We start from the raw sequence: 11,709 nt of genomic DNA, 5'->3' as shown, positions 1-11,709 counted from the left end.
AAATAAATTTGAAGAATTTACATATCAAATTTACTTAAACCTCAAATTTGACAACTTGAGTTACAAATTTCCACCGAACAAACGGAACTCAAATAACAAAAACAAAAATGGCATACTAACTGAAATTGATGAAAAAAATAAATACCTGATCAAATCCATATTTTTGATGATATTGAAACCGAACAGTAGAGCTAAAGTACAAAGAGGCATTATAAACGAGGTACAAGGTGTGTTTGGTGTTGTTCAATACCAAATAGTTGAAGTTCAAACCAACCACACTACAATTTTCAAATTTTACAAATAAAAAATCTTGCTTTCAAGAGAAAATTAAACCAAAATAATGAGATGACAAAAAAAAGTAATTAATTACCTTTTCCTTGAGAAGTTCAAGATTAATTGAGGATAGAAACTGCTGGACCAAACCACAAATGCAATCCATCCAAACACGGTGTATGCTTCTTTAAAGGCTTCAGATTTCCATGTTGTCTCCATCTTATATAATAATATGAGATCTCTTATAATTGCTCTAATTCTTATATACAAGACAAGCCTAATGGAAAATGCAAAAATTCAATTTCTATGTATACGCGGTATAAAAAGTTTTATATAGTCGGTAAATTATGATTAATTATTTAAACAATTTTATAAATAATTAAAATAAAAGTTAAATATTATTAATAATTTATTAGTTGTGATTGATTAATAATATAAAGATTATTTATATTATTGTATATATATAAATTAAAAGTTATTTAATAAATGTTTTTACGATATTTGTTAAAAGTAAAAAATAAAACATTTCACATTTTATACTTTCAAAGTATCAAATACACAACTTTGAATATTATTTTTTATATATAGATTTTATGAGTGCACTTGTTAACATTTTTTATAAATGTAGAAAATATAGAAACAGAAAATAAGATCACAACGGTGATGAGACACGATAGGTAGACAGTGGACACTTTACTTGTATACAAGTGACACGAGGGGTTATTATTTTTATAATAATAATTTATTTACTTATTTATATTTTATAAAATCTTTGCCTCCACCTTTCTGCAGCTTACATACATTATTGCAAAAAGAAATTAAAACTAGCCACTATCCCCATTTATCTCCAAAATTAAAATTATATATTGGGTTGTGGTCAAAAACAGACTCATTGCACTCTTTATATTTTTTTTGTACATGTTATTTAGGCAATAATATATATAACTTTTTTTTTTTACAAAAGCAATAATATATATACATATATTTAACTATTGCTTTGTTAACACTTTTCATTTTATTAAATTCTAGTCTCCTTTTATTTTTCCTTCCTCTCTATGATAAATTTGTTTTGTTATGAAACATAGTTCAGTAAAAAAAGACATTAAAATTTAGGAACTTTAATATTCCATAATAGAATGTATGCTACCATGAAACAACCCAAATAAAATCATATGACCTCAATCATCGATCATACACCAAAGCTAGAATTAAAGGTAAACAAAACTAAAAGACATGAAGAAAATAAAAATAAAAATAAAAATAAAAATAAAAATAAAGAAATTGCACTATTCCTAGTAGCAAACCAATTTAATTTCCTAAATACTCAAATAACATAGGAAGCAACAAATGCAAAAACAAAGACAATTTCAAAGACACCAATTGGAACATGGTATCCATTAGATTTGGAATGAAGATCTTGAATCATCACTCTCACAATCATCTTTTGTCCTTTCTCACAATGCCCTGATGCACCACTTATGAAGTAGAATGTTCCTGAGTGGTTTAACTTGAACTCAGTGTTTCCATTGTTTGAAAAAAATGTTGGTTGTGTTGCATTGCAGTCATTGTAATTTTCCTTACCAACCTCCATCACTGAATCCTTCTTGTATTTAAAATCTATGCACACACAAAAAATAAAAAATCATTTCTTTATAAATTTTTTGTATATTTACAGACAACGAATCACAATTATCTAATATTAAAAAATATTTAATTTATATGACCATTTATGTAATAAATATGAGTTATTATGATATTTTTTAAACTGCCATAGGATGCAAATTAAACTCTCCATACAATTGATTTTGAACAAAAATGTAAGAATGCAATCAAAGTCAAAATTATTGAGAAAAATAAGAGTGAGAAATAATAAAGTTCGTCATTAATTTCCTCGGTCACAAAATTTAGTGAGAGAATTAAAGAAAAATACAATTTTTCCTCTTTAAATTTATATATAACTAATTTTTTTTTTATATGACTATTTTTTTTCTAGTAGTATATGTGTGAACTCAATTTGAATCCTTAATTATAGTGCATATTGACAAAAATTAAAGTGAAAACAAATAAAGTTTACCACTAATTCTTGTCACAAAATTTAGGGAAGAAATTTAATGAGGAAACTAAAGAAATTTTATTTCACATTTTTCCTCTTATAGTTGAATGTATGAAGATACATTAAATTAAAGAGTGTATAGTTCTTACGGATGGAATCACCAACATGGAACCTATTGTTTGAAGCCCAATTATTGTAGAGGTCAGTGTCATTTGAAGGAGGAACAACCCACCCTTTTGGGCCACCCACTAGTAAATCATAAGAATCAACAATAGAACATTGTAAACAACATAAAAGAGCCAAGAGAAGCACAAGTAGGGTAGAGGAATTCAAAGAGAAAGAAGAAGCCATTGTTTTTTAATTGTGTGTTGGAGGTGCGAATAGTAATAGTAATGTGAGTGATGCAAGAGTTTTTTTATTTGTGGTAAAAGTTGAACACTATTGGTTTGTTTAATTTAATTTATAGATGTTGATATATATAGGGAGAGTGTGAAGTTGGTTTTGCATGAGTTGGATGGGAAATGGAAGTAGTGGGTGGTTTACATTTACATGTACACGACTCACGTAGCTTTGAACATTATATTTGGTACCTAATTAATTTTGCTGAAAAAAAAGTATTTGGTAATTAATTTGACTTAGTCAATATGGTCTAATATGCAATTAAACTAACTTAATTGAAATTTTTATATAGGAAATTTGGTGGGAAAACAATAGATACGGAGAAAATTTGGTGTATGTTAATCTAAACTAATTGTATACTGACAATCAATTAGACCTAAGTTTTTCGGTAGAATAAATTATTATTAAATGATAATATAAAATAATTTTAACTTTCAATGCATCTTTGTTAAACTCATAGATATATAATTGAAACATAATATAGGAGTGTAGAGAAGAATAAGAAAAAAAATATTATTATGATATTTTATTGTTTATGTTTCAATTTTAGTTCTACTTATAGACACAAAGAAAATGACATTTACTAATGAACTTAGTCCAATATTTATAACAACAATAGATATATATACAACAATTTTCATTGATCATAGGCCATGATGTGGTTGAGTCACATGCAATATAATATTTTGATAAAATATAAATATGTTATATTTTATTAAAGTGTTATGCTACATTAATTGTACAAACACTTTAAACACAATTTGATAAAATAATGTAAAACTCACAAGTCAACATAATGTGACATTGACATGTAGTATTTGAACAAGTAGAAGTAGTTAAATATAATCACTAAGTGTCAATTTTATTTTCTATCATGCTTAGACTATACATAAACAAGACTGAATAAAAAACTTACGTAACAATATATTCTTAAAATGAAGTTTCTGAAACTCATCCAAGTTCAGATTCTTGATCAGAACCAACAGTTTTATTGACTTTGAAGGATTTCAAACTAAAAATTCTAGGAAAAGCACTCTTTGATCTTATTATTGTTGAATTTCCATATTTATCAGCTAGCTCTTCAGACAATGTTTTCACAAGAACATCGAATCGTCGTTTGTATGTCGGGAATCTTGTGATAAATTTAGTGATACCTTGAAGTCTACATTGTCAGTCAACATAAACAGAGTTTAACGACCATACATTATCAGTATAAAATAAAATCAAATTCACATTACATCGCATAATCAATTTTTAAAATGCAATCACAAAATATTAATTTTTTTATTAAATGTCAGAATAAAATTAATTTACATCAGCGTTATGTACCTTCTAGCCAATGCATCAAGTTCGGCAAGTTTGCGATCGGATTCGGGTGGAGGACCAATAGTTAAACTTTTAACCCTATTAGGATCACCATTGAATAGAACTAATTTGCATAGGTAATCTTCTTCCGATAAAGAGAGATTTTGAGCTTTGATTTGATCTTTCATGATCAAAAGTGGATTAAGGAACCATTCAAAAAACTTCTCCTTTGGTCTATTTGTTGTAGTTAGTTCAGTATCATCAGCTACATATCAAGGAATCAAGTAAGAAAAAATGACTTATATATGATTAAAAGAAAATTATTTTAACATTTGAAATTAAAATAAACAAATGACTTATTTTATGTTATAATAAATAGCGGTCGTGGTAACGGTTAAGGTCGCGTTGCGATCTTTGATGTTGCAGAGAATTACAATCAAGTATTATTAATGTAGTCTTAATTGCGGCCGCGTTGTGATTTCTACAACATAAAAACTATTATGTTGCGGTCTAAACTGCAGTCGTGAACTTTTATTTAAAATTTTGATAAAAAGTGTTTCACTTACTTATTAATATACCCGGAGAATCAGCTTTAATAGAGCGTAAAAGTGCTTGAAGAAGACAATATGCTGGCAAACCAATACTAATGACTCTACTTTCTTTACCAAACATGGCTTCTTGTATGTCATCATGTGTAATTAGTCCTTGAGAAACCAATGTTTCTCCTAATTGAAGACATTCCTTGCACAAGCCATCCAATAACTACAGAACTCATATGAAACATTTATTTAGTATATACATATATAAACAAAATGGTAAAACTTGAGATTCTCGTATTTGTTATAGTCACAAATTGCGATTGTGCGATTTTGAAATGTGTATTTGTCTCAAATCACACGGTTGAAATGTCATTCGTCTAATTTTGACCAGACAATCTTGATTTGTGACTGTGACAAATGGGAAAAAATACGACTGCATTAAACCTAGATTCGTAAAACACTACCTCAAATGGTTTCAACTCAGCGATGTTATTTGTTAAAGAAATTGTGCGAGAAATAGTCTTTGTTAACGACTTAGTTTTTGAGATGGAATTTGTATCTGAATTTGTCTGTGATATTTCGACTCGTCGATAGTTAGGCCTACCAAACACAAGTCAATAGCATCATTAACTGCAAGTCTCAAAACAACATGTATTATAGAAGGAAAACAACAATAAAACCTTGGGAAGCATGATCTTTCTGGCATGTCAAGAACATCATTACTGTATTCATCATAAAGTGACAAAGAGGCAACAATGTACCTAAGGCCAAACAATAAAGAAGACTCCTGCATTCCAAACAACAAATAAAAATACATGTATCAATATATAATTTAGTATACTTTCAAGGAGTTGAAAATAGTACTTGAAGTGAAAATCAATTAATAAAGATTAAAGAGCAACACTATCAATTTGGTACGTTTTAGGATTCATTGATGAGCCTCTAGCTCATATGTCATATGATCATATCATCTGCAATGACGAAAATTGATTTTCAATGAATTGATAACGTAAAATTGTGTCTCTAAAAGTGAGTCGAAGTTAAAGTAATTTATATTTGGATACATTCATTTAAAAGTGAGTTGAACAATAAATTTTATACTAAAAATCAATAAATTTAATTTAATTATGAAGATAAAATTCAATTATACTCGAAAACTTTCAAACATGTCATAATCAATTCTACACATCTAAAATCAATTTTACCTCCTCCAAAAGTAGAATCAAACATACACTAAATCATCTATCTCTAACCTGATAGGTAACAACGCCTGCTCGAACACCGAGAAAGATACTTGCTATGACAGACGCCAGAAACGCGCCGACAACAGCCAATGGCCATAGAAGGATAGCAAGGCCTGCAAAAGGAACACAAATTGTCTCCAAGAAAGGTCCTTCACGACCTATTAGGTCATGAAACAAACGGTTCCACCCTTTAAAAAGCATGAATGGAACTTTACATCCAGCAACAAATGATATAATTGGCACATCAACTATGATTCCTAAAATTGCAGCTACAATAGCACCGGGAAGATAATATGGCCTGCATAAAAGAAATATACCAATAAAATTTCACAGAAAATTATTTTGATTAAGGAAGACACACTTGATGATTGGCAAATAAAATATATATTAAAAGATATTTTTGTATATTTAATATATTCAATTCAAGACGATATTTCACACATTTAATGACTAAAATAGTTATTTATTCATTAGAGACATAATAACATAGCAACAATCAAAGTAAATAAATAAGTTTAAATATATGTTTAGTACATGTAAATTAGTTTTATTTTGATATTTATCTTTGTAATTTTTTTGTTTTTTAAATTTAGCTGTATATATGTTCAAATTTATTTTAAAATTATACCTCACAGTAGTGATTATTAAAAACGTTGAGATGACAAATAAAGAAATAAAAAAATTAAAAAGAAATAAAAGCATGAATATGCTTTTATTTGATTTTCGTCCAAGTAAATTAACACTTTGTCTCTTCTCCATTTGTCATGTCAACTATTTTTAAGAGTCATTAACAATAAAAACATTTTTAAAAAAAATTGAAATTTACAATATTAAATTTGAAAGAATAAAAAAATTTACAAAAATAAAAAATACAGTAAATATATATATAAGCATAAAGAAATATAATGAAATCAAACCTCATCTCATAATATTTTCCATTAGGTGGTCCCTCTTGTCTCAAGTCGTCCATAAAAGAGAAATAAGTATGAAAACATGCATTTATCACATCCTTCACAATATCAAAGCTCTTTAAAATAGTGCTCCATGTTCCATCCTGTGAAGAAAATAGATTGAATCTTTTTGAAAAATTTCAAATATTGATTTTCAGTGTTTTCAGAATTACATTTTATTTAGTTAGTTTCTATTTTCCATTTTCTCACCGTCACAATTATAAAAGAAAATTCATTATCATATGTCATTCCAACTACTACAAAATAAAAATTGAAAAAAATATTTTCATAACATAAACTAATGATAAAAAACTTTAAAAAGAAAACATACAATAAAACAGTGGAAAACTTTGTTGTTTTTTCCTCCTTCAATAGCTTCAAAAGTAGCAAATAATGGTGAAATAAATCCATAGGCTGCTCCACCTATAATACTTCCAATAATTCCAACAATTGGCCATAAAATCAACATTACTGGTAGTAGAATTGTGCACATCACAAGCTTCAATAAAGGTCCTAATTGTCTACATCTGTAGTAATTATTAAGTTAGGGATCAATATGAGGAAACAATTACATTTGGTACATTTGTTGAAGCTAAGAAAAGTACCTTATAACACAGTAATATGTCCAAATAGTGTGCATGCTCCAAAGAGAAATTATGATAGTTGAGTTACCAATTGTCATTATTAAGCATATCAATGGACATAAAATGATACCTGAAAATAAATTGAGAGGGAGAGTAAGTTTGAAAATCTTCATTCCATTCATTCTTGACTAAAGTTTATTAACTACTTGAGTTCAATTACTTAATTAATAAATTATTTTTTTATTAGAATTTATTTAAATAAATATCATAATTAAGTGTCTATTATATAAGCATTTATTATGTAAGTACTTATGTATAGTATATTTCTATATAAAAAAATAAAATAAAAAATACATTTTTTTAAATAAGATATATGTTGTTTTTATAAACTACTCTGAAGAGCATATAAAAGCTAAAAACAACTTATGAATTTGACATAAGTCGTTTCCATAAATAGGATAGGATAGGTCAAACCGCCTGAGGGTGGCCTATACTTCGGTCTATTGAAAGTTTGGCTCGGTCTAATCCATTTAATAAAAAGACTAGATTTAAATTTTAAAAAAAACAAAACTTATTTATTTAAGTAAATTCGAACCGTTAAACTAAAGTTTGATCCAATCTGACTTATTCTCATCCTTATCTATAAATTCTCTCAACTACTCTCACAAACGTTTATGTCAATAGATAAACTTAAATAAATCACTCAAAGATATCTTAATTAGCATATTAAATAGAGTTAGAATGACATATATTCTATAAACTAGTATCCAACCTTTTTAATTCCTTGAATTAAAATACTAAATCATTATTTGTCATTCATATAGTTTTCTTTTGATAATCATTTTTGTGATTTTCAAAATCCTTTTTTTTCTTCATAAAATCCATATGTTGCACTCTATAAAATAAGGAAACAATTACAAATACAAAATAAATACTAACAATGACATATAAACACCAATAATAATTATTAAAAAAAGTGATTGAATCAAATGACATATATCAGTCATGTATTAATATAAGATATGTACACGTATCAAAAACACAATACGTGTAATATATTAATAAGAAAAATAGTTAAATCTTCAAATATATATTTCAAAATATAACACAGGTAAAAAACACCGGTATTTTTCTCTCTACCATTTCTTAATGAAAATAAAACATGAAGACAAAAATCATGAAAAAATTCATTAAAAATATGAATCACTATTTAAAACAACTCGTAAACAAGGAAAATAATAATGCATAGACATTCCATTACATTATTTCATTTTAAGAAATTATTTCTCTTGAAATTAACTTGTATTAAAAAAGAAAATCAAAGCGTACAATAGAGAATTCCAAACAATAAAGAAGAATTGAGCCTTAAACTCACCTTTGATGTTGCCTAGAAGCCAAAGGCCGATGAAATATGGTAGAAAGCATATGAAACTCCATAATGAAGCCCAAAATTCCTTAGGAGGTTCCATTATTGAAAATCACCACCACAAACTCATCTTCTTCTCAATTCAACACCACATTGAAAATCTCACTTCATTTTGCATCTAATAGTCATATAAGTAGAGAATCAACAAAAGGGTCACCCCTAATCCCTTTTTTTTTCTTCCCTTCTTTTTTTAACTTTAGGATTCGAGCCTAAAAATATTTAAAAATTATGAAAAATGTACACTAAGATTGTGTTTTTCAGTGTCTTCATTTTGAGAATGATGTAAAAAAATTAAGTTAAACATGAAATGAGAGGAATAGTAGTGTGAAATAGAGTGCTTTAATTAAGTATATATTATGAAAAAAGCATGAAGGAGAATCACATAATGCTTAGCCAAAATCCAACTCTTCATATATCATAATATCTTTAATCTCTTTTATTATATCTTTATGAGCATATAAGATTCTTTATTAGGTGCTCTTCTTGGGCTTAAAGCAAAGCAAGTGCGAGTTTATGGTGACATGTGATGATGATGTGCCATTTTTTATTTTTGGAAAAGGAAAAAGGACCACTATGAACGTGAGCTAGATCACAACAAGTATAAGTGTTATAGTAAAACACTATGTCTTTTTTTCTTCTTTTTTAATGAAGATATATGTCACGCAATTAGAAAGATTAATCTTTTAAAATAATTAAAATTTAATTAAAATAATAATTTCTTATAATATTTGTGTCATGTCACACTGATACACTCATCACTTTAAGTAAATATTTCAACTGGTCGTTGAAATTATAGAATTATATCAATCTAATATATCACATGTAGATATTTTAAAGTGATATTTGAAATTGTAAAATTTTAATCAACTTCATCTCTCTATTGGTATTTGTATTTGTAAGGATTTGAATATTAGAGATACATTTCAAAACAAATTTTAATGAAATAATGAATCTGATTAATATTTTGTAATTTCATCCACCATTTGATATTGATATGTTGATAATACATAGACTATCTAAGTTTGCTTACACCATAAAATTATAAAATTCACGAATGATCATAAATTCATTTGGTATGGATTTTGATTTAATACTATCATGCTTTTGTTCTTCTTCTCAATAATTTCATAGCATGCATTTTTTTCTAGAACATCGAATCGAGGACAAGACATATATCGACCTAACTATTTTCCCCTAAAAAATTGAGGACTTCTAAATGTGAATTGAACAAATGGCACCATAAAGAAGTGCTTGTGAATCATTCATGCTTTTTATATGCCTTGTGCGTTGTTACTACTTTGAGACACGAGACAATGTGAATTGAACAAATGGCACCATAAAGAAGTAATATGGTTCATTTGTCGCATGATTATGAAAATATTTGTTTGTTTATTTGTTATAAATATTATAAATTTAATAGTTTATGGTTTAAAATAGGTTTATACCGTTGTTCAATGAATATATTTTATATTGTTGTGTAGATCTCCATTATAACTTTCTTTTTAGATATTTGATAAATATTTAATTTTTATTAGATACCAGTATACGATTTATTATGTTAATAGTGCATATTCATTTTTTCTATATAAATTATTATTATTATTATTATTATTATTATTATTATTATTATTATTATTATTATTATCCAAATCATGTAGTACGCAACACTTAAAGCTAATCTAAGATATATGGAGGTCTAAAATAAATATTGATATGAGATATTTTAAAATTATTAAAAAGAAATATAAAAAGTTATTTTTTAGACTATGTAGAATATAAATTTCTTAATTAAATCAATATAATTAATTTCGTATAATATTTCTTTTTTAATTGATTCAATAATTTTGATCATATTACTTTTAGATAAAATTTTATTAAGTTTCAATTTTAAAAAATATTACAATATGAAGTCTTTTATTAAATAAATTATTTTTTGTAGGTTGTATTATTAAATAAATATTTATTTTATTTAAAAGATTAAAACAATTGTTTTATTAGCTTTATCCTTAGGTCGACCATACTTAGAAAGATAATTAGATAAACATATTACTTTTAGATAAAATTTTATTAAGTTTCAATTTTAAAAAATATTACAATATGAAGTCTTTTATTAAATAAATTATTTTTTGTAGGTTGTATTATTAAATAAATATTTATTTTATTTAAAAGATTAAAACAATTGTTTTATTAGCTTTATCCTTAGGTCGACCATACTTAGAAAGATAATTAGATAAAGGATTCTTTTTAAGAAGAAAAGAAAAAAGAGAGAGAAATTAAAAGTAATTAATCGCTTTGTTTATTGAAAAATTATTGGATCATTTTATGGTTTCACAACTTATTTTCTCTCCATTATTAATTCATTAATCACTAAAAAAAGTGACATAAATAATTTATCTATAAACTCTAACAACATCTGTATTTTACTTTTAAAGGGATAAAAATTGATGTCGTGTATATAAAATTAATTTTAATATGTTTAAATATTATTAAACATGATTGATTTTGTCATTAAAAATTGATTCTAATTTAAAGTTAAATTTTGTAGTTTTTTATTTTAAACATAATTTTTATATTAAAATTTATTATTCAACTCACTTGTACGTAAATATATTTAAATATAAAATACTTTACATTCAACTTATTTTTAAATAAAATTAATTTTACAAAATCAATTATACAAAATCAATTTTTTCACCATCAATAGCAAACATACACTCATAACATGTTCAATCAGTAGTACTTATGCTTATAAAAAAATACCCTTTAAAACCACAAGGACTATATAGTCAAATCAAATACAATGAAATCTAAGAGAAAAAATAAATACAACGAAATCTTTCTAATAAAATTGTACTTCAAATTCCTAGTCAAATCGGAAAAGCATATCTCTCATTTTTTCTTGGGGAGGAACTCTAAGTTACTTTATCAAAAGCAAT

At 26.0% G+C, this 11,709-nt stretch overlaps 3 protein-coding genes across 6 annotated transcripts in view; all 3 read right to left on the bottom strand.

Annotated features, from left to right (window-relative positions):
• The window catches only part of LOC101507340 (cystinosin homolog), a 4,994-nt gene extending 4,449 nt beyond the window's left edge, over nt 1-545 (bottom strand). For 2 of the 3 annotated variants that reach the window (XM_027331741.2, XM_027331742.2), the window contains exons 1-2: nt 371-545; nt 146-278 (exon numbers count right to left, since the gene is read on the bottom strand). In XM_027331741.2, the coding sequence (XP_027187542.1) occupies nt 146-278; nt 371-492 (255 nt within the window). In that variant the 5' untranslated portion in view covers nt 493-545. The remainder of the gene's footprint in view (nt 1-145; nt 279-370) is intronic. The other variant, XM_012712693.3, reaches the window with a different exon arrangement.
• An 895-nt stretch (nt 546-1,440) lies between these two features.
• Nucleotides 1,441-2,780, bottom strand: LOC101491181 (early nodulin-like protein 21). Its single transcript, XM_004489505.4, has 2 exons — nt 2,476-2,780; nt 1,441-1,890 (listed from the first exon to the last, which is right to left on the bottom strand). Exons 1-2 carry the CDS (start codon nt 2,675-2,677, stop codon nt 1,598-1,600), a joined length of 495 nt encoding a protein of 164 aa, XP_004489562.1. The 5' UTR covers nt 2,678-2,780; the 3' UTR covers nt 1,441-1,597.
• Nucleotides 2,781-3,558: 778 nt separating this feature from the next.
• LOC101490663 (uncharacterized membrane protein At3g27390-like) lies at nt 3,559-9,205 on the bottom strand. Of its 2 annotated transcripts, none has more exons than XM_004489504.4 (10): nt 8,723-9,205; nt 7,369-7,477; nt 7,095-7,290; nt 6,731-6,867; nt 5,823-6,111; nt 5,331-5,356; nt 5,034-5,169; nt 4,597-4,792; nt 4,055-4,295; nt 3,559-3,887 (listed from the first exon to the last, which is right to left on the bottom strand). In XM_004489504.4, exons 1-10 carry the CDS (start codon nt 8,814-8,816, stop codon nt 3,677-3,679), a joined length of 1,635 nt encoding a protein of 544 aa, XP_004489561.1. In that variant the 5' UTR covers nt 8,817-9,205; the 3' UTR covers nt 3,559-3,676. The 2 variants fall into 2 exon arrangements, with proteins under 2 accessions (XP_004489561.1, XP_004489560.1); XM_004489503.4 differs by having other exon boundaries at nt 5,250-5,356; nt 8,723-9,202.
• Between the last annotated feature and the right edge of the window lie 2,504 nt (nt 9,206-11,709).

Source organism: Cicer arietinum, chromosome 2, assembly GCF_000331145.2.
Source record: "Cicer arietinum cultivar CDC Frontier isolate Library 1 chromosome 2, Cicar.CDCFrontier_v2.0, whole genome shotgun sequence".
NCBI lineage: Eukaryota > Viridiplantae > Streptophyta > Magnoliopsida > Fabales > Fabaceae > Cicer > Cicer arietinum.
Note: the sequence above shows the minus strand (reverse complement) of the source record. Positions and strands in the feature narration are given on the sequence as shown.